Raw genomic sequence first — 24625 nt, 5'->3', positions numbered from 1 at the left:
TTGGATGTTTAGGGCCCAATGGGAAATTTCCCTTGGGCCACAAAAAATGACTCGCTACGCTTTTGAGCGTGAAACAACGTGTTGGAGCTCGTCTGTCATGGAGAGAAGAAGGGTGTGAACACTGAGCAGGCAGTCGGTGGGCGTGCCTCCGCTGCCCCGCCCCGCCCTCTACCCGTTGAGACGTTGCTCAGGCTTCAAGATGGCGGAAGCCCTGACAGCTCAGGAGCTCCTGGTAAGTCTTTGACGGAGTTTACTCCACTTTTTTACATCGTGTGTACCTTCCAACTCGGTGCAGTTAATTGAAGTAACAACTGACGAGTTGCTGTTACATGATATATCACTGATTGTTACGGGAAACAATGAACTGTCATGGCCCGATCACACCCTCCTTCAGGGCGACTGACTCCGGTGTGCCTGACAGCGGTTAGCATAAGCTAGCATAGCAACGTTTGCTAATCCAAACTGCGGACGTTTACTGCAGGTTTTTATTTCTTATTTTCCCCTTAGATGTACACATGGTGTCGTTCGTGTTTAGCGGAGTTGGGTCTTATTTGAATATTTCGATAAACGTGGCGTAAAGTGTCCGTGCAGCTATGGTTAAGTATCCAGCTACCACATGCGACTTAGCTCTCTAGCAATGGCTAACAGTTACTGTTCAGCAGCAAGAGGATTATTTTACAGTGGTGTTTTCTACAATATAATATGTTGGCTGCACACAAAGTGATGTTCGGTTTTAATAGAATATTGTCAGTTTAACGCTACAGGTTCTGTTGTTTTCTTTTCTTTTTTTAGGAGGGGGCGGGGGCTTGTAACAAGTTTTTTGCTAAGAGCTTACTGTCAAGTAGTGTCATAATTTATCGACGAGAATTCTCAGAAGTGACTCTCCCGGTTCTCAGCAGCATGTTGTTGTCATTACAATATTACAAGTGCAGCGTGCCTGTCATCAGTAGGACGACATTTTTTTTTTCACCAAGCCCTTAAATGCAATGCAAAGCAAAACAAGAATGACGGATCACTAATAATATTAAACTTATGAGAAATATTAAACATATGTAGAGATGTATAAGATATCACAAATATATAGCATTCTATCTTTGCCATTTTTTGAAACGCATAAAAGTGATTAACTCCAGTGCTCTATGAAAGGTTCGATGAGATGTGCAAGATGCTGACAGTTTAGTACAGCACAGCGTAGTACAGAGTTTAGGGAATTAGATTTTAGGATGGAATTAAAAAGCTGCTTGGCATGGGGGTTTCCTCTGTCTGTTTGTGGAGCAGGGCAGTGACAGCAGCCTAAAGCTATGGATTGTCCATGATGGACAGTAGACTGTTCCACATCTTATTCTTTTTTCTTTTACGCTACCTTGACAGCACATAGCTAAATTAGTTGTCAGCTCTTCGCTTTGGCCTGGACATCCACTTTTTGATTTCCATATGATGTATTTTATGTGCCCTCTTTGCATCCATTGCAGCCTGGTGATCCTGAAAGGGGGATCCTTCCATCTGTGGTCCCTTCTCAAGGTTTCTCATTTTTCCCCTGGTAGGGGTTTTTGAGTTTTTCCTTGCCCTTTTGGGAGCCCAAGATCAGGGGATGCTTTGAGAATAATTGTCAATTGATTGTCTATGTGAAGCCCTTTGAGACTGCTTGTGATTTAGGGCTATACAAATAAACTTGACTTGACTTGACTTGTAGGTTACTTCCACTTTAAATCCCTTCAACTCCTGATAGAATTTAACTGTTACCGGTCAAAAATCATGTCTAAAGAGTGGCATTTTTTTTGTTGCACACTTAGACGAACAGTATGTCTTGTGCTTGGTCTCAGGTAATGATAATTACCTGTATTGATTGTTGAGCTATAAAATACCGCAGTATCGATTGATGTTAAAATGCAAGGAGTGGACTCTTGTTGCTGAATCAAAGCATGTGGATAGTTCTGTGTCTGCAAACAAATCTTGTATCTGCAATGAGATTCATGGGTTTCTTTGCTTCTCTGAAATTTGCAAAAGTAAAATCTGGTATTGTTGGACGTCATTGCCCTCCTTGTCCTAGTTATAAATTGGAGGACAGATGCGGCTCAGTTGGCTGGTAAACAAGCGGACTGTTGTGACCACTCGTTTTCACCCATGTCATCTTCCACGAAGCACATCCTTGCTGCCAGCATTTGCATCTGGCCTAATTAATGCATGTATTATAGTTTCATCAAAGAAGAAGTTGAAAAGCCTGATAGACTAAATACTTTAATCCCAGGTGTCTTCTCTCTGTTTGGACTAGGCTCTGTTTTTACATTGTACAAACAGGAACGCAGACGAGTCTTTCTCTTTTCCGTCCCTCCCTATCTATTCCAGGCTGTGGAGGAGTTCCTGAGTAAGGTGCGTTGCAAAGAGCAGCTTCAGTGCGCCGGGCTCGTCTCCCAACCCACAGCTGTTAAGTTTCTTATGGCTCGCAAGTTTGACGTGTCCCGAGCTGTCGACCTCCTCCAAGCATACAAGGTACAGCTTGGGACGCCAATGAATGTTCTTGTTCAGAGATACCACAAAGCTTTTCAAATATTTACTACAGTACTTCAAACTAAGGACATTGTGGTTCTCTCTCGCCGCAAATTTATCAGAACACGAGAATCAAAGAGGGGATCATCAATATAAACCCCAACGAGGAGCCACTCCGTTCTGAGCTGCTCAGTGGCAAATTCACCGTCCTGGTGAGTGATGGAGACTGTGAACCCCAAAGTAACTCGTAAACTCAAACTGCAGCGAGATATCTTGCGACGACGATAAGTCTTTGTATGCATTCTTGTCTTTTCATTTGACATGTCATGTTCCCTGCAGCCTGGACGTGACGCAAATGGTGCTGCACTCGCACTCTTCACAGCTCGCCTGCATCGGCGAGACGTGTCCACGCACAAAGCTGTGCTGCAGGTCATCATTTATCAGCTGGATAAAGCCATAGACAGGTGACGGAGCCCACTGCAACCACTATGTTCTTGAACTCTTGAACCTTTATTGAAAGTGCACCATCTTGAACCATTTGTTGATTTATAATTTGTCTTTTGTTTCTTTCCAGTGTTCAAACCCAGAGAGACGGACTTGTATTTATATATGACATGACCAACTCCACTTATGGGGATTTTGACTATGAGCTCTGTGTCAAGATCCTCAATTTGCTCAAGGTAAATACTATAATACATTTTCTGTTGTTGCTCAGAAGATGAAGATCTCAGGGTCTGCCTTCGACATAAATAAATGCATAAACTTGGAACCAAGTCTAGCTATCACAGATTTTTCAGTCTAGTAAGTTGTGACAAGATCTTCAGTATTTCTTTATTATCTACATTGTGTGATATATATATATATATATATATATATATATATATATATATTATTTTTATTTATTATTGTTAATATTTTTTATTTTATTTAATAGGAGCAGAGTAGCCCTTAACCTCAAATTTTAGGAGCACAAGTAAAACAATGATTTGGGCTCACAGACTGTAGCAATATGCCACCATTTCAGGCCATTCTGGAGTGCTCGGTGTACTGTGAGATTTTGGCCAATGCAAAGGTTGGAAAGCACTGGTCTTATTTTAGAAATTCTCATTAGCCCCCTACTGTTTGTGTTCCCTAGGGGGCGTTTCCGGCTCGTTTAAAATGCGTCTTCATCGTTTCCTCGCCTCTTTGGTTTCGAGCACCTTTTGCGGTTCTACGCCTCTTCGTGCGTGAGAAGCTGAGAGAACGGGTACGTCTGTTTTCTGTTTTTTTAATATTAGGTCTTGAAATGTATTTCTTTTTTTCCCCCATCTACCAGGTGTGTACTGTGAAGGCTCACGAACTGGCCAGTCACATCCCAGTCTCCTCCCTCCCTGAGCACCTAGGCGGGACATCCCAGTATAACCACGTGGCCTGGATCCAGTCCTGCATCAACGCAAACATTATGGAGGGTGACACACAAGTACATGACACGCACGACTGCGTGGGAAGCCTGCTGCGCTCTTATAGTCTTGAGAGCGGGGAACCGAGTGTTGACGCAACGCTGACCCATGGCTATTTGAATACCCAGGTGGGCTCTGAGCTCGCTGCGGCTAATGCTAACTTCTATGACGACAGCAACGCGAACCCGCACAACCACTGTGGTGGGGATGAGGGCAGGACTTTGGACAATCCTCAGCTGAGCCCGCCTTCCGGTGCAAATAGGCTACAGGGGAACCACCAGCACTGGAACGGCTCAGCTGGGAGCGGAAACAACATGGCCGCCGTTAGTGGCTTAAAGCCCAATTCGAACATGAATGGTCGTGGACGCCAAGCACCCCCCCAGTCGGACACACCCCCTGACACGCCGCTCTCTTGCAAAGGCGACGCAGATGTCGTGGACGGCCGAATAGACTCGGATCACGGCCGTCGGGGTGAGCATATACAAGAAGTAGATGAGGAGGGTGAGGAAGAGGAGGGCGTTCCACCGTTGCCTCAGAAGTCTTTGCCTCGAGCGCCCCACCAGCCCGCCTCTCAGACATCACTCTTGCCCTCGTCGTGGGGTCCCGATGACGAGGACTGCCGCATGGAAGAGTCCGTTCACACGCCAGATCGGGGAGGTATGGGAATGCACGAGCTGGTGGATCATGTGAAGAGGAAGAAGAAGAAAGGGATCTATCAGGAATATGAGGAGATTCGCAAGGAGCCACCAGCAGGCACCTTTGACTACTCCAAGTAAGATATTGTCAGATGACGCTTATTTTGTCACATAGCCTCTGGTCTAATAGGCTCAATATGAATAATATTCATAATAATGCATCAGATAGTATGTATGGTGCTTTTATGTCACACACTCAAAGCTGATATTTGTTCTTGGGCTTAATGCCGTCATTTATGTAGTCTGAGCCCTTCAGCGAATAGCAAAACTCTGGGAGTACCGTAGTTGAAGCCCGATAATCCAAATTGGGGAACGTGCCCTGCATGTGTTCACCATTGAAGACCTGACAAACCTCACCTTCTCTGAACTCGGCCATAGGTGCTGTTCTTCACTGGTTTGGCTTTGACGTTTTGTACAACTCTTTCATTGACTAATAATCACTCCAGGGCTTCCGCCTGCTTCTCTCATCTTAAGTCAGCTGGGATAAGTTCCAACTCCCTTGTGACCCTGAACAGTGCAAGCGGTATAGAACACAGACAGATGGATGGATGGACACATTTCTCGTCCTCATCCTCCCTTGTGTGTAGCTAAGATCACCACTTGAGATTGTGCATGTTTATTTCCAGGAAACTCTCCAATCAGCTCAAGAACCGGTACAGCGATGTTCTGTGTCTGGACCAGTCCAGGGTCCGACTCTGCCAGCTCTGTGATGACGAGGACGAGGTAATGGTAAATCCATCTAAAGCTGACTGTTGCAGCCTCGCTGAGGACTGTTCCGCCAAAATCTTTTGCTGCGTGTCCTGCAGACTTCGGATTACATTAATGCGAGTTTCATGGATGGCTACAAGAGGAGAAACACATATATTGCTACTCAGGGTAAGAACCACACAATAAGATCTTGATTTTTTTTTTTTTTTTTTTAACTTCATGCACTACAAAACTTGCTGCTTCCATCATTATTTCATACGAGTCTATAATGCTATTTGTGTTCCTCAGGTCCTTTGCCAAAAACATTTGGGGACTTTTGGCGCATGGTGTGGGAGCAGATGGTACTGATCATCGTCATGACGACGAGGTGAATTCTTTTTTTTTTTTTAACCAACTGTTGGAAAAGCGCGCATATGGTGGAGAAAGGGTGTGCCATTCACAACTTGTGCTCATCCATGTACGTACCAGAGTGGTGGAGCGAGGGCGTGTCAAGTGCGGTCAGTATTGGCCACTGGAGGAAGGCAGAACAGAGCAACACGTTTGTTTCCAGGTCACCAATACCCACATTCAGGTCTTCCAGGACTTCAAACTTTCACATCTGGAACTCTATAATACTCAGGTGAGTTTGTATCACCTGCAGTATGAGCAGTCCTCCTACATTTTTTTTTCAATGGCTCTTTAAACCATGTCCGATCGAAAGGTCAGGTGCCTTAACAGTTTCTGGTTTTAGTGTTACAAGGTATTACGATGCCTTCTGACTGTGGTTAAATTGCTCTCCAAAGTAGGACCACATTCATCAAGTATTTTTTTCAGTAATCCTATTTTTGGTCCACCTCTCCTATAGACCTTGCCAGTGTGGCCAATGTTCCAAATCACAAGTCTAATGGTCTTCTTTGTTTCCAGTCTGGGGAGAGACGGGATGTTTGCCACTACCTCTACGTCAGCTGGCCGGACTTCGGAGTGCCCAAGAGTGCATCGGCCATGTTGGACTTTCGCGAGCATGTACTTCGGAGGCGGGATGTCGCAGTCCAGAGTCTGGGCTCCAGTTGGAAGGGGCCTCCAGGGGGTCCTCCTGTGGTGGTGCACTGCAGTGCGGGCATCGGCCGGACAGGTGAATTCAAATATGCACAAGGAGAAAATTATTGTCTAGTGGTTTTACTAATGGGGGTTGTTTGAACAAATTTGAAGCATTCTCTTTTTACAATATTATATAGACTGTTATATGTTCAGTATATAAAAGTTAAACATGGTTACCAGATGCATCATGGAAAACCTGGAAAATGACTGACCAATGTTCCAGTCATGGAAAATGGGGGGAGGGTCAATACATTTGCAAATATTTTTAATTTAAGTAAACATCAGTCTGGTTTTATGGAGGACTAAAACAATCAGAGAATAATTACTGCTGATAGTCTGCATTTTAAGAGGAAATTTAAGTTGAGCGATGGCTCTAATAGATCTAAAATAATAATTCTAGTATTGATTAACTAATGGAGTGTCTCCTTTTGTCTTTAGTGTGTCTGGCCAACTGGCATCCAGCTCCCTTTTTCTATTCCTAATATTGATTTCCTCTTTATCCCCGCATCCTTCCTGGCTTTAGGCACCTTCTGCACACTGGATATCTGCCTGTCCCAGCTGGAGGACATTGGCACAGTAGACGTCCACCAGACTGTGCGACGCATGCGTACGCAGAGGGCTTTCAGCATCCAGACCTGGGACCAGTACTACTTCTGCTACACCGCCATCATCGAATACGCCATGCGCCGCGGCAAGCTGAGCCCGGTGCAGTGGTCCGACTCGGACATAGAGACCGACAGCGAGTGAGCGCCGCAAAGGGGCAGGAAGTCGACCGAATCCGATGTCAGGTGGGAGTGGAAAGATGGGGGCGACGTCTCCACTGCCGTGACAGAGAGAAGTGGAGGTCTTGGTTTGGCTCTTGATGTAATGACGCTCCAATCCGTGTTGGTCCCTCGTGTGAACAGACACGCAGGCAGGGAGACCTGAAGCGCTTTCTAGGAAAACGTGTGGAGTGTCCTGCCAATTTCTGAGCAAATGGCAGGGGAGCTCTGCCTGCCCTGCACTTGTCCTCTTGACAAGAACATTGTAGCATTTTTCTATTGACTTGCACATGAGGCATGGCAAACTTGAACCCACCCAAACGTTTACATCCTTTTCGCCCTCAAACCGATCCGCCATTGTCTTTTTCACAGGGGATGCTTTTGAGTGACATAACTGTGTGAGCCATTACAGAATTTTATTTGATTTTAGGTTTTTTTGTGTCCTATGATGTTTTATGGTGCATTTTCTACATGTTTCATATTGTGTGCATATGTAGACTAACTTTCCAAAGCCAAAGTCATCACCCCGAATGCTCGGATGTATTCCTTATAAAGATATTATAGACTGAAAGCATGTATATTCTTGTAACATACAGCTACATGTATACATCGTTGTGCATAACCTCTTGAAGAAGTGCAAAAAATGCCGCTTTTTAATAAAATGGTTTTAAAGCTGGAGAGTTATGTAGTTAGCCAGGTTAAAAAAAATAAAAAAAACACGAATTGTACTTAAAATGATGTCATGGCAAGTTTGGCATTTGTACTCTTCTTGAATTGGACTATTTTAAAACTTTGACTTCAAACTCTACTTTGAAGTGATTCATCTTCCCTTCTTCTGTAACCCTTTCCAGTATCACTCCTTCCTCTTGAGACACATTCTGCCTCAGGTATTGGTGCCTTCAGGTTGTTCTTTTTGTTTACTGTCACAGTGCAGCAGATAAAGTAATAATGACAGCCAAGCTTGTGCACTTGCATCGGTCCACGACACACTTTTTTTTTGCCTTTAGTGCTGCCACTTAGGAATAATATGAAAGTCACAAGTGGACAACGTTCTGGTTCATCTTATCATTTAACCTCAGGGGCAATTTTGTTGTTGTTTTGGTTTCTTTTAAGATCCATTACTACGTTTTGCATCTAAATTATCATACAAACTATATCTGTATTTTGTATTTTCACTGTATTTTATTCTGCTATATTTGTCTTTGTAAAAAAAAAAAAAAATTACAGGTTCAAAATCATTGAATGTTGGTTGCTATGACACCACAACACTATCATGCGATAAGCCGAACAAATCAGATGGGATTTGAACCATATATATTTTTGTTCTTGTTTAATAACGGTGTGTATTGGAAAAGACCCTACCATGGTATTTTCAAAACTGACTGCGATTGTTCAATTTCTTTTGGGCGTATATTTTTAGGAAGGAGGGTTGCTTGACAATATATTAAAGCGGTAATGGAACAAAAAAAGATGAGATACTGCTGTGTGTTTGGAACGTGATTGATTTGTTAGCATGAACACAAGAGTCGTGAATGTTTTAAGGGGCTGCTCGTTCATTCACGTTGGTGTATTCTGACCCCTCAATGCCAAAGGCCAAGGCTCACCTTTTAACATATCCTCAGCACGGACCACGCAACGCAGCCCGTATCCACGCAGAGTCTCAGGAGCAAATGTCATGCTAGAGCTAGAAAGTGCAAGTGTGTGTCTCCATGTTTTTAGATTGTCATATGAGGTGTGCATGAAAACAAGATCATGTGTCATCCTTGTTTTACTGTTCCCGTGTAAATCTTGTGATTGAATGTTTGACTGGCCCATTAAAGCAATGTTATCACTATCTGGAAAGTCTACAAAGCACATGTGATCTTTTACTGACCGGGTAAAATGAAAAAAAAAGATTCATCTACTGTGGAAATTTTGATTTGCACTGGAAAAAGTTATTGTTATAGGCTTCTTGTTAAATTTGTCTCGATAATCTTATATTTTGCCGACATTTAATTTCCTAGACATACAGAATTTGATGATAGTCAGATCTTTATTATGCATAAATAAAAGTGAGCAGTCAAGGAATGTGAAAAAAAATCTGGTTTTTCCATATATATAAAATGAAAACAGGTTTGTCAATTTTGGACAAAAAGCTCGTTGAATTCATAAAATTGAATGATTACATTTCAACACAAGCTCATAATAGTGGCGACAGTAGCAAGTTTGGCCACATGGTGGCAGTCGGGAGCCAAAGCGGAAGCAGGAAGTTGAGGTTTAATGTGCGAAATTCAAATTGCTCTGACAAAACATTCGTATGTGGCACTCACTTTTCTCCACGTCGGTAGTTTGTTGACGGATTGACCGTTCTTATTTGACGCAACGCCACACATTCTGGTGACCGAGAGAAACATCATCGGTACAAACGTGGGCTTTTTTTCCTAACGTAAGTTCCATTGCTTTTGTTAGTGGTAATCGTGTTGAGTGAAGTTGGACACAATGGGCGAGTAATGAAGCAGTCGTGTAACTTGAACAACCCATTATTTATTATGTCAGGCATTTCAAATTTCCCGTTGGCATTTAATTGGTGTTCTTGGCTGGTTCGGCCGATATTGTGTTCGGCAGGCGGCTGGTGGATCGTGCAGCCAAAGGAGGCAGGAATGCCCGTTGAGAGGATGGAGCCCCGCGGAGCTGAAAAGCTCCACAAATACTACGAGGTTTATGAGACGATCGGCTCTGGTAATTTATTGAGTGTGTGTGTGGAGGTCTTTCTTTTTCAAATTATGGAATTTAAAACGTGTTTATTTTGGGGTGTTTTTTTTTTTCCCCAGGAGGGTTTGCTAAAGTGAAGCTGGGTCGTCACATCTTGACAGGAGAGAAGGTGGCGATTAAGATCATGAATAAAAAGGATCTTGGGGTGAGTGTTTTTGATGCAAATGTTTTCCAAAACAGCAATTATTTTGAAGAATCCAAATACATTACAGAATAGGGAATAATATGGTTGGAAAGTTATCACAATACTCTTTCATATCAATGGATATTGATCTATATCGAATGTATTTTTTAAAATCTTCCAAATAAGGCTCTGGGGCCAAAAAGGCTTCATTTAGGAAAATTATTTAAATTGCACAACTTGACCTTAAATAAGAGATTAAAACTACTATGAAATAGTCTAACTGGTCAATTTAAAGATTAAATAAATGTCTTTAACATGATGTGCTTAGTAGGACTGGATGAATCCCAATGCTTCATATTGTATAACTGATAATTGTTGATTTTTATGCATATTTCAAGTAAATGCTCTTAATTTCCTCTCAGGTGTTTTGGGGTCACAACTCACCTGTGACCCTAATAAGGGTTAGTGTTACATTAGACACAATCTACACACATCATGACAACATAACATTTCAAATTAAAGCATTGTAAATGGGTTTTAAAAAAAAAATCTAATCCACATTGCAGGTGGAAATTACAAATAACATTGTCAATGTTAACTAAAACCAGTATACATTATTTCCTAGGATGATCTTCCTCGTGTGAAGGTGGAGATTGAGGCAATGAAGAACCTCAGTCATCAGCACATCTGCCGTCTCTACCAAGTCATTGAGTCCCCCACACAGATTTTCATGATACTCGAGGTCGATAAACTGCAGTTGTGCATTTGTCTTCTTTGCCTACTCCTTTCTATAATCTGTATTTCTTGCAGTACTGTCCAGGAGGAGAGTTGTTTGACTACATTATATCAAAAGACCGGCTGTCAGAAGAGGAGACAAGAGTCTTTTTCAGACAAATTGTGTCTGCCATGGCCTACGTCCACAGCCAGGGTTACGCACACAGGGACCTCAAACCGGTAAGACCAGTGTGCGTAAATGGAAGCATTTCAAGTGCTTGAAATGCCAACGCATAGGCCTTTGGAAATGCAAATCTCATATCTGCTATCTCTCTTAACATTAGGAGAACTTATTGATAGATGGAGACCACAACTTGAAGCTCATAGATTTCGGCTTGTGTGCCAAACCAAAGGTAAATGTACATTTTTGTGTGCAATCCAATGCATATTACTGCTCAATTTTGATTGACACTGTCAGAGAGGTAAATGAACTATGCATTATTGCACTTAATCACACTGAGAGCAAATCCATAAAGTTTAGAGTTGCTTATTGTATGTGGCATTATGATTAATGTTGTCGTGTGTCACAGGGAGGCCTTGGTTATGAGTTGATGACTTGTTGTGGAAGTCCGGCATATGCTGCTCCTGAACTTATCCAGGGAAAAGCTTATATTGGCTCAGAGGCGAGTTATTCCGTTTTTTTTGTTTTTTTTTTTTAAAGGGGGTTGGTCTTCTCATGCAAGAGTGTTCTTTATAAACCTTTTGAATCTGATTTGGTCCCCCACTGATCAGAAAAAAGAACAATTTTTGTCGGAATGACTGATTTTTAACCAACAATGCTGTGTTCCAGGCGGATGTGTGGAGTATGGGTGTGCTGCTGTTCGCTTTGCTTTGCGGCTATCTCCCATTTGACGATGACAGTTGCGTCGTGCTCTACAGGAAAATTACCGTAAGAGATTATTTTTCATTTTTATTGTTTCATCCTTTGAGTTTTTTCCCCTCAATTTGACTATAACTGAGAAAAGTTTGTTAGTTAGGTTAGTGCATTGGGGCTGGAGTAGAATAAATTAACATGATTGCTGGTGGTAGCAGTCACTCAACCACTAGGGGGCGAACACGTGTTGAAGTCACCTGGCGGTCAACTCCGTGCTTTGTGCTACCTTATGTCACTAACATTAGGTATAAAGCTTATTTAAAAAAAAAAAAAAACTAACACCAGCTGTTATTTTGTATTTCAACGACTATTTTACTGGCCTCTAATGAATGTGCTTCACAAATGTGTTTTCAGAGAGGAAAGTATGATAACCCTGCATGGCTATCCCCAGGAAGCATCCTCCTGCTCAATCAAATGCTGCAGGTATGATGACATGTATCATCAAAAAAGGACAAATAATGATAGTCGGTTTCGATTTAGTTGTAGTTACTATTTCTGTCCTGTAGGTGGACCCCAAGTTGCGTCTGGCAGTGCATCAGCTGCTTGAGCACCCTTGGGTAATGAAAGACTACAACAGCCCTGTGGAGTGGCACAGCAGGCAGCCGGTACCCTAACAAAGAAATATGCACATCTCTTCACATATCTCTTCACATATTTTGCAGTCTGTTTATTTAAAATAAGAAGAATAAGTTAGTTTGAATTGTTTGTGTTTACAATTCTGTTCAACTGAAGCGGTAGTTGTCTTATTTTCTAGCTGGGTCACATAGACGAGGACTGCATCACTGAGATGGCAGTCAACATGAAACGTTCCAGAGAAAGCACCGCAGCTCTTGTTAAGGAGGTAGGTGACAGCTTTTCATATCATATTGTATTTCAGAACTAAGTAAGTTGAGGTACCACTTGCCCTTGTCCTATATTATATGTAAATATGGGCCAAACCAGAAAATATTGTGTTCAGTCTTTCACTGTGTCATATGAGGCATCTGAGAAAGTTTCCTAAATTCTAAGAGAAAGCTCTCAAAGTTACTGTACAAACCAAATCTGAGCGAATTGATCATGTGTGCAGTGGCGGTACGACCACATCACAGCCACATACTTGCTACTGCTGTCGAAGAAGCAGAGAGGCAAGCCAGTGCGGCTCCACATGGAGCCCCACGTCACCGAGGAGTCCGTTTCTCCACTACATGCCCAATTACAGGTTGATCGATATGCAGCTCCCCAGCATGGCTTTCCAGCTCACTGCCTAGTTCTCATCCACTAAAATACATGTTTTTCCTTTTTTCCAGGTTAAGAAATCTCTTCACTTTGCTGACGACGAAGACGCTCCAATTCTGGGTGCTTTGGATCTTTGCTCAGACTACATAGATGATTGCCCATGGGTTCCCGTCTCACGTCAGACACCTCAAGGGGTACGCGAGAAGACCGAACGAATTACAGACGACAAGGTTGGGGGTCAAGTAAAAGATTTAGAAAAAATAATTGCATTGCGATTTATTCATTTTAAATTCCATTCTTCTACATTGCTATGCCAATTTGATCAATTGTTCAGACTGGGGGGAAGGGGGGGGGTCAATGTGTCTATTATCCTTTGCTAGATCAGTGCTCCAATACAACTGTATTTCTACAGAGGTTGCCATCTCCATTAAAAAAAAGGTGTATTCGGAGCCCGCCGCTTGAGAGATATCAAGTGACAGGCCAGCACCACCAGGAGAAGAGGCACAAGGAGCACCAACATGCCAATGAGAACAGAGAGAATGTTGTCCTGCTGGAGAAAAACGCAGACACATTTGCACTGCCTCCACCTCGCACTCCGTCGTCCACCAAGAACAACACGCGCCATAAGAATGTGTTGACCACACCCAATCAAAATTGCACCGGAACCACACCAAAAGGTTCGAACATGATTCTTATTTTACCCTCTTTGTAGCTTTTCTATGATTTTGAAAGTGGCCATAGACGCTTATAACTGTCAGCTGGAGGCTCATCTTATCATGAGGCAAATTCTATTGGCTCAAATGATAGACGCTAATAGAAAAGGTGGTTCATTACAGCCTTAATTATGTGCTAAGCGGAATCTGATGCGGATATTGTCCGCCTGCTGCGCTTTTTTTTTTTTTTTAACCACCTCTCCCTCTAGTTATGGCTGCTCATATCAAAACTCTTGTACTGTATCACCTTGGTGGAACTTAATATCCAAAAGTGACTTGTTTCTGAGGGTAATTCACATGTGAAGTTGTTTTTTACTCCCCCTTTCTTGTGAGGTGTCTCCTCACCTCAGGTCAATCTCTCCATAAGAGTGCTAAGTTTGACTTATAAGACCATTATAAAGTCTCTCCACATTTCACGCACACACACGTAATCAGTTTATGCGTGTGTGTCCTGAGACATGTTGTGACAGGTGTAGCTGTCTGTTTCTTCTGCCCCCTCCCATGTGAGCTTTAGTGATTTTTCTCCAGCCTCTGGAGCTGAGCTCTTGTTCTGTGTGCGTGCGTGTGTGCCTTTTTGTGTGTCTTTTTTTTTAAAGTAACTCTAGTGACCTTCTCCGGCTTCTATAGCTGAACTTTTGTTTTCCTCTTCTGTGTGTATGCAAGTTAATAATCCTTAAATTATGGGTGTATTGCTGTTGTAATCATCCCGAAGTGGTGACGTCACATTCATGTTGAGTGTGTGTATGTGTGTGTATTGCAGCTGTAGGCAGTGGCTCCAAAGAACCTGTCAAAAGAAAAGTGGCAGAGAGCAAAGAGTCCAACACCGTTGAAATCCTTGCCTTTAGTCCTGAAAGAAGGCAAGTCTCACTCGAGGAAAAATAAAAAATAAAAAACTGAACTCCGACACCATCTGTTAGTTTTTGTCTGCGTCTTCCTCCACAGGTCTCGCTCTTTGGACATGGCCGGTAGCGGGGACAGCGGAAAGAAGCGAAGGGGAGGGCGAGTGTTTGGCTCCCTGGAGAGGGGCCTGGACAAGGTGATCACCATGCTCACCCCCAGCAAGAGAAGAGCGATGCGAGACAACCCGCGCAAGATCAAGGTACGCTCGCGCCTCCCAAGCAAACACGCTGTTCTGTCTGTGCCGTGTCTTGACTGCGTGCTTCACCTCCCTCCAGGCTCAGTACAACGTGACCCTGACGGGGCAGACCAACCCGGACGACGTGCTCAACCAGATCCTCTCCGTCCTACCTGAGAAAAATGTCCAATATAGCCAGAAAGGGTAAGAATTGTCTCCATCTGTGTCTATCTTCATCCTGGATTTGAATGCCATATTAAGAAATGTTATTTTCCTTTTGTCCAGCTACACCATAAAGTGCAGAACCTGGGATGACTTTGGCAAGGTGACCATGGCCTTTGAACTAGAGGTGTGCCTGCTGCACAGACCCGAAGTGGTCTGCGTGCATCGTCAGCGAATAAAAGGAGATGCTTGGGTCTACAAGCGCCTGGTGGAGGACATCCTCTCCACATCCAGCATCTGAGGCTTTACAAGTCGTTGCTTTTTAATATCAGCAAGCTTCAAAAGAAATATTACATTCATGTGCATCGTGTACAGTCAATTCTTTTTTTTTTTTCATCTTCCACAATTTCTAATTTTGTTTTGTCAGTACATGAGAGAAGAATGTATGAACTTTTAGTGTACAGATCTTTATTGGGATTAATGGATGTTCTTTTACCCCTGAATCTGCTCGATTCAGGTCACTAACAAAAGCACCGCTTACTAATTTGATGTTGTTTTTATGTGTTTACAATTCTTTGTTAGTTTTATGTGGATCAATGTTTGTCAAACATGTTTGTGACAGTGTAAAGGGAGCAAAATAAATGGTTTCTGCATCTAAATGGAAGTTATTTAGTCAAATAATACAAAAATATCCTTGTTTATCACGGAATGGTTCAAACTGTGATAACTCAGTCCCTCATATTAAAGCAAATTTTCAAATGCAGTCATTTACCGTACTACCATCAGTATTCCAACAGCAGAAAAATTCCAAGTGGAAAAAAAAGGGTCAGTCCTGTGTCACCTGTACCTCCATTCCAACAGGTGGCAGTCTAATTCCAAACCTGCAAGCTGTTTTACAACCTGTGCATTTGTATTTTGCAACCTAAGAAGATTAAACGTGAGGAATGCGAATGGCAGAGGACAATAGAGAGACTTTGCAATCTGAAATCATTACAAATGTTCCCGTCTTGATCTGAAAGTCAACCTGCTTCAGGTGTGAGTGTTGGAAAATGAGGCTTCTGATGGCTGTCACTCTCATTGTGCTCTTCTCATGTAAGTTGACAGTATTTTTTTACTTAAATGTGGTATAACATTTGCCACTGCTGTTTGAGACTTGTTTTTCTTTTGTGGGTGACAACAGGGCTGTACAGGGCCTGGATTTTCAACATCAGCGTGCATGTAACCCCATGTCAGGTACATCAGACAAAAAGTTTGGCGTCCTTGTGAAATATTCCAACCTAAATTCTAATATTTCTTCTATGAAATTATTTTTATTTATTCCCAACAGTCTATTCTCATCATTTTATCGCATTTTCTGGGTCAGATTGCTTCAAATGTGTTGTGTGGGTTAGATTTTTTTGTTTTTTTGTCTGATTAGAATGTTTTTATGATTATGAGAAGCCAAAATCTAAATCTCGATTAATTGCTTAGAAGTGTGTGTGGTTTTCTTGCAGGGAGCATCAGTGAGTGACACAGTGGTCTCCCTCCTCTTGTCTCCACTGTCTCTGTACTCCACCCTGACGTCCACTCTGGTCAAAGTGGTCCTTGCTATTCCATCTCTGGTCTTCAGCGCTGTTCGTCACTCCGTGTTGCTGCTGGTGGCGACGCCCGTATGCGTCCTCAGCCTCTTGATGTCGATGTTACGCACCTGTGTGTGCGTGGGCCTCTACCTGTTGCACGTGGCTTTGCTGGGGGGCGTGGCCATTTGGTTGCTCACGCAGCAGCCGGTTGATGTCGGTCACGAGAAGTTCAAGCACCAGACAATGTTCGGTTGTGTGAAGCAATAAAAACACTTCACTCGTATTGCCTTCGTTTGCTTAATCAGCATGCAACTCGATTTATTAGTTCCATAGACTCTCTGTTTAAATTGGCTCCACAACTGGGCCGGGCCTAAATGAGGGTGAAAATATGAGCTTCTTGTGCCTAAAGTAGCCAGTTGTCCACTTATGGATCTTCTTTCATTCTCCCTCTCCAGCTCTTTTTCAATGTGTACCCCCAATTATGTGCGGATTGTTTCCCTGCTTTCTCATCATTAGCCTTGTCCGTCACATGGAGATGAACAGACGTGAGAAAATAAGAACAAGGGGATTTTTTTTATTTTTTTTTTTAAGTGTGTTGATTTGTTTTTGTGCACACAAAACGCAGGCTGAAAAATTAATAAAGTGAGTTAACGGCCAGAGAAACTACTGTTGAGACGTTCCAGACTCTCCACTTAATTCAAAGTGGCAAAAATCAATTTTCGACTCAGTATATTTACACAGCTTCCGCACAGCACCCACATAAAAAAGTAATGAGTGAACTTTGTGTCCGAAAGAGACGGGACAGAGTGGGAAATGAGGCAGGATCATAGAGATTTATGACATGTCCGTGGCCTTCTAATTAGCATAAAGACTGGACCGGCCCACTCAAGCAGAGAATTAAAAAGCCTAATGGTGCTGTCAGCCTTCCCCTCTCGCTCTCTCTGTTGACTCGACTTCATTGCGCTCGCATCCGTCTCCTCTGTGTTCTCGCGTTCGTTTATGAAGGAGGCTTGCGCTGATGCAGATTAATTGTTGGCGATAAATGGATGCCGGCTTGTTTGTAATTGTCTCTCAGATGGCTTGTAGGAGACAGAAGAGGAGAGTCGAGAGACACAATGACTGAGCAGTGTTGGGCCTCATTAAACTGTGCTGGCGCACCTCATGTTGTGCTTAACAGGGATACTTTAGATTTGACTTTAAACTACTAATCCCACCTGAATCATGATGTCTGTGGCGATACTAGTGATTCGGCCTCAATGTGTTTAGACAAGCCATTTCCCCCATTTTTGCATTCTCTACCTTTTTTCATGGTATTTTTTCCCTTTGTTTTAGGTCTTACATCTGTGATATCTCACATATTGTTCATTGATTGAAATAAATAACATTGAATCGGGTTATCGTATTTGAGCTCGGGACAGGCCTTGTGCCACTCTAATATCAGTGTGGCAAAGCGTTTCTCGATAGCAGGATCATAAGAGGTTAAAACATCGCTTCGTCTTCTTCATCCATGACAGCTTAAACACACACACACACACACACACACACACACACACACACACACACACACACACACACACACACACGCACGCACACACACACACACACACACACACACACACACACACACACACACACACACACACACACACATATGCACACGATGGACTACACTACTACTCACTTAAACTTTCCACTTTTGCCCCACTCCTGCAACCTGCTTTTTAACCTCTCCTACCCCCTTGTGCTCTTCCTCCTCCCATTTTTTTTCTCCTTCCGCTCCTTCACTCTAATTGGTCTCCACTAGGTTAGTTTGGACAGGCCTATTCATCATAGCACAATCCTCAGAGACAAACCCTCAGGGATGGGCGTACAGCGATGGACAGACTCAGACGGGAGGGTGAGAGGGTCTGCCGCTTGTCAACCACTTCCTCATCTTCTATCTCTCCTTTAAAAGAAAAAAATAGCACCATTTTTCGATCACGTCATCGATGATCATTTTCACAGAGGAGGGAATAAATAAGTGAAAATAAGAACAAATATTTTAAAAAAAAATACAATTGAACACATTAGTAAGTGCACGATACTCACGGCTGACATTTGCTCCATGTGCTGTTGTGTGAAATGGAATGACATGGACCTAAATGCCTGGGAATGGGTAGGGGAGTGATATTAGCACTAATTTTTATCACTGGCAATGTGCACTCTATCGTGTGTGCGTGCGTGCGTGCGTGCGTGCGTGGCTGCAAAGGGCAATGAGAAGCATGTAACGACTGATTCTGTGTGGTCCAAATGTCTGCAGTGATAAGGTCAAACTCGATGTTTTTCTGCTGCCTGTGTGTTGGGCGGGGGGGCGTGCGTCCGTGCGTGCGTCCGTGCGTGCGTCCGTGCGTGCGTCCGTGCGTCCGTGCGTGCGTCCGTGCGTGCGTCCGTGCGTGCGTCCGTGCGTGCGTCCGTGCGTGCGTCCGTGCGTGCGTCCGTGCGTGCGTCCGTGCGCAAGAGTGAGCTTGAGCGAGCAGTTTCTTTTGACTATTAGCTTGATGGGAGTTTTTTCGAAATCATGATTTTTTTTTAACACAGTTGTCTCGAGAAACAAGTTTAGTTCCGTTCCAACACTCACCAGTCAAAAATTGAAATGATCTTTTCCAATTGAAAGGTCTGGAAATATCATTATTGTACTGCAAAAACTTGTTCTAATCACGAAGAAAATCAGCACGCTTTAAATGAATGTGTAAACAATATTGACATAATTTAATTAAAAATAATTTCACCGTTTTTGTCACGCTGCATCAATTGGGCAGCGCGCGAATGCTATTTTTAGACCCATAGCCGCCTGACGTCACAGGCTGAACCTACTTTGGCACAACACCGGAAAAGGGTCAACATTGAAGCGCGTCTGCAGACACCTGATGCTGCTTGTTTTCTACCGGTTTATTTTGTAAAAAAAAAAAAAAAAACATGCCAAGTAAACAGTCCTGCAAAAGCAGCTGCAGACGTAACGACCATCCACATATGAAGGATGCATTATTTATTCGTTTTCCAAAGCCAATAACTCAGAAGGATTAATGCCAAAGATGGGTCAACTTGTGCAGACGTCCAAAAGAACAGTTGAACACCAGCGAGGTCAAGCCTTTCATCTTCATATGTTGCAAATATTTTGTCGGGGCCAGCCGGGCCCCTTGCCTGCCAGTGCTTGCCTGGGAAGAAGTAAGTCATTTCGATTATTTTCCTTTCTTGTTTGCTTGATTGGCGTTTGGCCCTACTCACCTGACGACAATGAATGACGAGAAAAAGAATGACTGCAGCAATTGTTTGGACCTGTCTTGTCAACCGCATGTTGGTTTGTTTATTTATTTATGTATGTATTTATTATTGCTGTGAGATGTATGACAAGCTGTAAGTAGCGGGTTGTCAAGTTTTGATCTATGGTTGCAGACTGAGAAAAGTACCAAGACCTAGACCATTTGCAAGCGAAAAGAATTATAGTGGTGGACTCAACAAATACTGATCTGGACACAGCAAACATTGTTCATCTTATATACATGCTTTTAGCACTAAGTATGATGTCGTATAACTTGCAATAATGCCGTTGAATGGCCATTGCGCTGCTCTTACTGACCTTGGCCTTCCATTGATTTGATCACAGTGATGAATGCATGATTTCATGCTGTGTTCTCGCCTACTCTTCTACATGCGTTGTCAGTTTCGCCTGCTCTCAGCTTTCTCGTATCTCCTGATGATCGCTCCTTCTTCCTCGTTGGTTCATTCGCTAATCAGCCAAGGCCCAATTATACTTCGTTGGCCCCCACACCTCCTCTCTTAACGGGGCTCTGGAGGGCCAAAAAGTACACATGCTGATTGACGTTAATTTGCATGACTCCTTGGCCTCCATGAGTACCACTGTTGTCTGTCTTCTCATTTGTAGAAGAAGCACGGAGGAAAAGGAGAAAAGAGGCTCGGGGGTTTGGAATGTCATATTATGTAATCTGGAGTGATTAAAGTGGGGAGATTAAAAGTTGGAATCAAACTTTAACTTCATGAGTATGAGTTGGTAAAACACTCATAAGTTAAGGTAACAAAAGCAAAGGTTGAGGTCAAGAAAGTTGACACCGTCAGCATTTAGAATCTACAAGTTCTTTGCTGTTCCATGGACTTGTTATAAGCCATGACATCATCTTTGAACCGGAGTGGATTGGAGCTAAAATTTAAAAAAAAAAAAGAGTGAAAATTATGTATGTAAAACAATTTATTTTTAAATCATAAAGTATACACACAAATAACACATTATTTGCTCAAAATTCTCCTTTTCCACTATTTGTATTTTACATTTCTCACTGTTTTCCTGCTCCACACAGCAATTGGCACCACTCACAAAAAGCTGCTCTGAATAAATAAAAATGAAAGATTTGATTAGCTGGATGTGTTACAAGGCACCAGACTGGTATATTTTAAATCAGACTACAACTACCATAAATCCTATAAAGGTTGCATTGAGTATATTATAAGTGCTCGCCAAAATGATCTAACAATAGATTAGGGTCTGTAGGGAAAGGCAACTGGGTCCAGAGTCAGGTTGAAATCATCCTCCAGGCCCCATGCTATCCTATGTGAAGCTTAATTGATTGGCTTTAGCTGGCAAGGACCCAAAAGAAGATCACACACACAAATGCCCACCTCATTTTTCTGTTGTGGCATCTGGGCAAGCGCCCAAAGTGCGGCCTTTGTCTCAAGCTGGCTATGTGCTGTTTTTGGTGTTGTCGCCATGTCACAGCTAGTGTCCTATTATCACCCCTTCCCTGTGCGCTACCCCCCCCCCCCCCCCCCCCTCACACAGTCACACAACCCCCACCTTCTTGTTTCCTCCACATCCACAGGAGGACAGAGGTGTGTAGATTGAGCCAAAAGCCAAGAATAGAGCCACGGGACACCTCTTCTTTTGGATTACAGAGGAGAAAAGCACACACTGAGTGCAAAACACCCTCCCTCCATGTCTGTATGTCTAGACTAAGGCTGGGAATGTGTCAAGGAATGTGACATTTACACCAAAGGCTTGTTTTTGTTTTTTTGTTGTGTTTTCTTGTTGCACCAATGCACTCACACTTCCCCTAAAATTATCACTTTTTTTTTTATTCTGAAGGACCAATAAAATTATGGCAACTATTTACAAATAATTACTTCTTCGTTTCACATTACAGGTACATAAATGGAATAAATCACCAACAACAGTCACTCAGGTGGACAGATGGACAAATACACAGACTGAAAGGATGCATCAAAGCAAACTGTCAGTGGGTAGTTCACAGTGTAAACTCAATGCCAAATGAAAATAAAATGACAATAATATTACCATTATAAATTTACAAAAATAATATAACATATCTACTATTTATTTCTACTTTTATGAACAACAATAGGGCAGTAAAAGCAAACGGCAAAGCAAAAGGCGAGGTCTCTGATATATGATATCTTTGGCAAATTGGCACTGCAGTCAAATACATTCAAATATTCAGACAACACACGACACACAAAAAGAGATAAAACACCAAGTTTTTGTTTTGCAACTACTAAAAAAGTGAATAGAAAACATACACATTTTCTTAAAGAAGCTCGTCTTTTACGTCCTTTTTTTTTAAATCCTCCCCCTTCTTTGATATTTGAAGGCTTTTACCCTCTTGGAAAGTCTTGTGAAACATTTTTATTTGATTTTATTTTATTACAAGAGTTTCGAACAGGCATCACAGGCTTTGGCGAACGTTACAGATATGTTGTCGTTTGAGAATGGTGTAAAACTACTTTGCCTTGTTTTTGTTACTTAGCGATGGGCATTTGAGTACGTTTCCATGATCGTCAATTTCTTCAATACGATGACTGAACTGTCAATCAATTCCACTCGACTGACAGAATTTGTAATGAATGGAATTGAATCAACTACGATGCCTCTTCCCAATATAAACATCTCTCTAACACCCCAGATAGGAAGCCATGAAGTGAAATAAAGTCCATATTATTCTACGAAAGGCCACAGTAAGGTGAAAAATCCTCCTCTATTTTTTTGTAACACTCATCTTATGTGGGCTCTGTCTTGTTTATGAATAAAATTAAGACGTACACAACATGGCTACACTTCACTATGAGATCTGTCCAAAGCGCGGTTCATATCAGCAAGCAACAAACAGATTGTGCCACTAATTGCTGTCAAAATGTGATGCCGAAATCCCCTCAGGTTTTATATAAAGGCGGCGGCCATCTTCATGAATTCATGTTGAGGCTGCACGCGCACGCAGAGAAATGCCAATAAAGAAAAAGCTCATTTGCCTTGACTGTAATAAAAATAAAATAAAAAAAAACATCACGTCGGGGGTCTTAATGGTGAGAGGGGAGATCATGGGACGCAACTTTTGCCATTGAAATGACCTCACTTTGGCGTAAAAAGCCTGACTTTTATTCCTTTTATGAATTTCTGACAGGGCAGCGAACATCGCGAGTGAACTGACTATTCAGTCATTGAGAGAAAAGTAGGAATAAGGATTAATAGGTTGTCCGGAGAAAAGAGGGAGAAGGTCACGAGTTTGAAATACAACAGAACAGTTTAATATTCCTAATCCTGGATGTGTGGTGGCGCTACAGGAGGGGTGAGGAGATATGATGAGATTAGAGTTGGGGCGAGAGAAGGCGGATGAGCTTCTGATGGCGCAGCAGCTTTGGTCTCCCCAGGGGGAACACTGGGGCATTGGGGAGGGGGGGGTCCATCCCACCCAGCAAAGGACAAAAGGAACGGGTGTGTTCTTAAATCTAAGTGCCACCCACAAAGACTCATCCCTGCTCAATGTCATGGCTGCCATTGGTGTGGGCCAATGAGGGGCCGCTTTCAGCCAGTGTGAGCCAATTAGGTCATAGCAATGGCAAGGTGTGCTGTGTGGCTATGCTTTTGTTGACAAATAATCCTGTTAACGCCAACTCAGTTGGGGCCTCCTCAGTGCTGAGGCGTCTACAAGTGAGGACAGGAGGCACCTCTGGCTTCACCTCCACAAGGAGAACGGCCTTCGATCGATATGGTAGAAGTGTGTCTGCACGTGCGTGTGTTTGTGATGTTAAAAAGATGTTCGGCTTGGATTAAATCAGCAGATATGTGTTATTTACTTGGTCCTTCAATGTATTGCAAATCGTGGTCACAGCGAGAACATTTCAGTCACAGTATTTTTTTCTCGTAAAAATGAATAGTTCCAAATTTGTAAAATGTATAAATAATATATGAGTAAATAGTTTGATTATGGTTTATCTTTAATGATATGACATCCAGTGGCGGCGCTAGAGTGAATGCTGCGGCGTTACTGCCTCCCCCCCGAAATATGTCCTCCCCCCCAACTACCAGGCCAGATAACTGACTTGTAGGTATTTTCCAATTTTCTGGGAATTCTTTTCCACGTGCCTGATAGGGAACATATCATAAATCTTTTTCGTTTTCTGAAAATGTGTTTGTTCAAAAAAAATGTGTTCTTTGTTTTGTGGACCCCCTGACCCCTTGACCCTTCCTTGACCCCCTCAAGGAAAAACTTTACTGCTAAGAACTGACTGAAATGTCCTCTTTGTGGCCGATGTAGGACCAGGAAACACGGTTAAACTCCTGTGTCCGTCCTATTGTAGTTTCCAACTGTCTTGGCTTGTTTGGAATTTTTGTTCAGGATGCTTGTTTTTCATGACATGCAGTCATGTTGAAGGGGGTGTTAAAGGCACTGTCCTCCTTTTCAGCTGGTGTGGTTCAGGTTTAATAATGCCTCAGAAAGATCTAGAAAAAAAAGACAGAACTGAGAAAAGGCTTCTGCTTGTGGCGTGTGTGCTGGCAGCACAATAAGAGAGCTGACAGGAGATTTTTCTTTGGAGTTGTGCACACACAATTTTCAAGGTCTACGAATACAAAAGAATACGCTGGATTCTTATTTCCAATCTGACGATTAACAAAGACTGAAAAGCTAACACTGTTTAAACATTTTATTTGGTGCATCCAATTGATCACAGTAGCAGTGAATTGCTACAATGAAAGACCAAAAACCTCTTTGTAATTGAAACCCCAAGGAATTTTATGATTCATCATGACTCAAATCTAAATTTAAAATGTGAATAATTGATATTTTGATGTGTCTCTTCTCTTTCAGCCATTGTGGTATATATTTTGTAGAATGTAAGACAGAAAGCACATACACATTATTGAAAAAT

General features: G+C 42.6%; 3 protein-coding genes across 6 annotated transcripts; all 3 read left to right on the top strand.

Moving 5' to 3' along the window:
- Positions 1-55: 55 nt before the first annotated feature.
- On the top strand, positions 56-9094 carry ptpn9b (protein tyrosine phosphatase non-receptor type 9b). 3 transcript variants are annotated; one of them, XM_085912529.1, is made up of 13 exons: positions 56-232; positions 2347-2490; positions 2610-2699; positions 2827-2951; positions 3062-3167; positions 3623-3733; positions 3803-4698; positions 5248-5350; positions 5428-5497; positions 5618-5696; positions 5798-5948; positions 6233-6440; positions 6930-9094. In XM_085912529.1, exons 1-13 carry the CDS (start codon positions 200-202, stop codon positions 7151-7153), a joined length of 2340 nt encoding a protein of 779 aa, XP_085768655.1. In that variant the 5' UTR covers positions 56-199; the 3' UTR covers positions 7154-9094. The 3 variants fall into 3 exon arrangements, with proteins under 3 accessions (XP_085768655.1, XP_085768656.1, XP_085768657.1); XM_085912530.1 differs by having other exon boundaries at positions 61-232; positions 5248-5344; positions 6930-9091; XM_085912531.1 differs by lacking the exon at positions 56-232 and adding an exon at positions 370-481.
- A 291-nt stretch (positions 9095-9385) lies between these two features.
- On the top strand, positions 9386-15514 carry melk (maternal embryonic leucine zipper kinase). 2 transcript variants are annotated; one of them, XM_085913147.1, is made up of 18 exons: positions 9386-9592; positions 9772-9885; positions 9978-10063; positions 10668-10784; positions 10853-10996; positions 11101-11169; positions 11347-11439; positions 11607-11705; positions 12045-12113; positions 12197-12295; positions 12445-12531; positions 12757-12888; positions 12977-13099; positions 13318-13582; positions 14379-14475; positions 14561-14717; positions 14794-14897; positions 14979-15514. In XM_085913147.1, exons 2-18 carry the CDS (start codon positions 9807-9809, stop codon positions 15154-15156), a joined length of 1998 nt encoding a protein of 665 aa, XP_085769273.1. In that variant the 5' UTR covers positions 9386-9592; positions 9772-9806; the 3' UTR covers positions 15157-15514. The 2 variants fall into 2 exon arrangements, with proteins under 2 accessions (XP_085769273.1, XP_085769272.1); XM_085913146.1 differs by having other exon boundaries at positions 12977-13135.
- A 205-nt stretch (positions 15515-15719) lies between these two features.
- On the top strand, positions 15720-16740 carry LOC147056984 (uncharacterized). The gene is made up of 3 exons (XM_085913000.1): positions 15720-15947; positions 16036-16088; positions 16349-16740. Exons 1-3 carry the CDS (start codon positions 15905-15907, stop codon positions 16679-16681), a joined length of 429 nt encoding a protein of 142 aa, XP_085769126.1. The 5' UTR covers positions 15720-15904; the 3' UTR covers positions 16682-16740.
- Positions 16741-24625: the final 7885 nt, after the last annotated feature.

Source organism: Syngnathus leptorhynchus, chromosome 5 (assembly GCF_054491065.1).
Source record: "Syngnathus leptorhynchus isolate UIUO chromosome 5, UIUO_Slep, whole genome shotgun sequence".
NCBI lineage: Eukaryota > Metazoa > Chordata > Actinopteri > Syngnathiformes > Syngnathidae > Syngnathus > Syngnathus leptorhynchus.
Note: the sequence above shows the minus strand (reverse complement) of the source record. Positions and strands in the feature narration are given on the sequence as shown.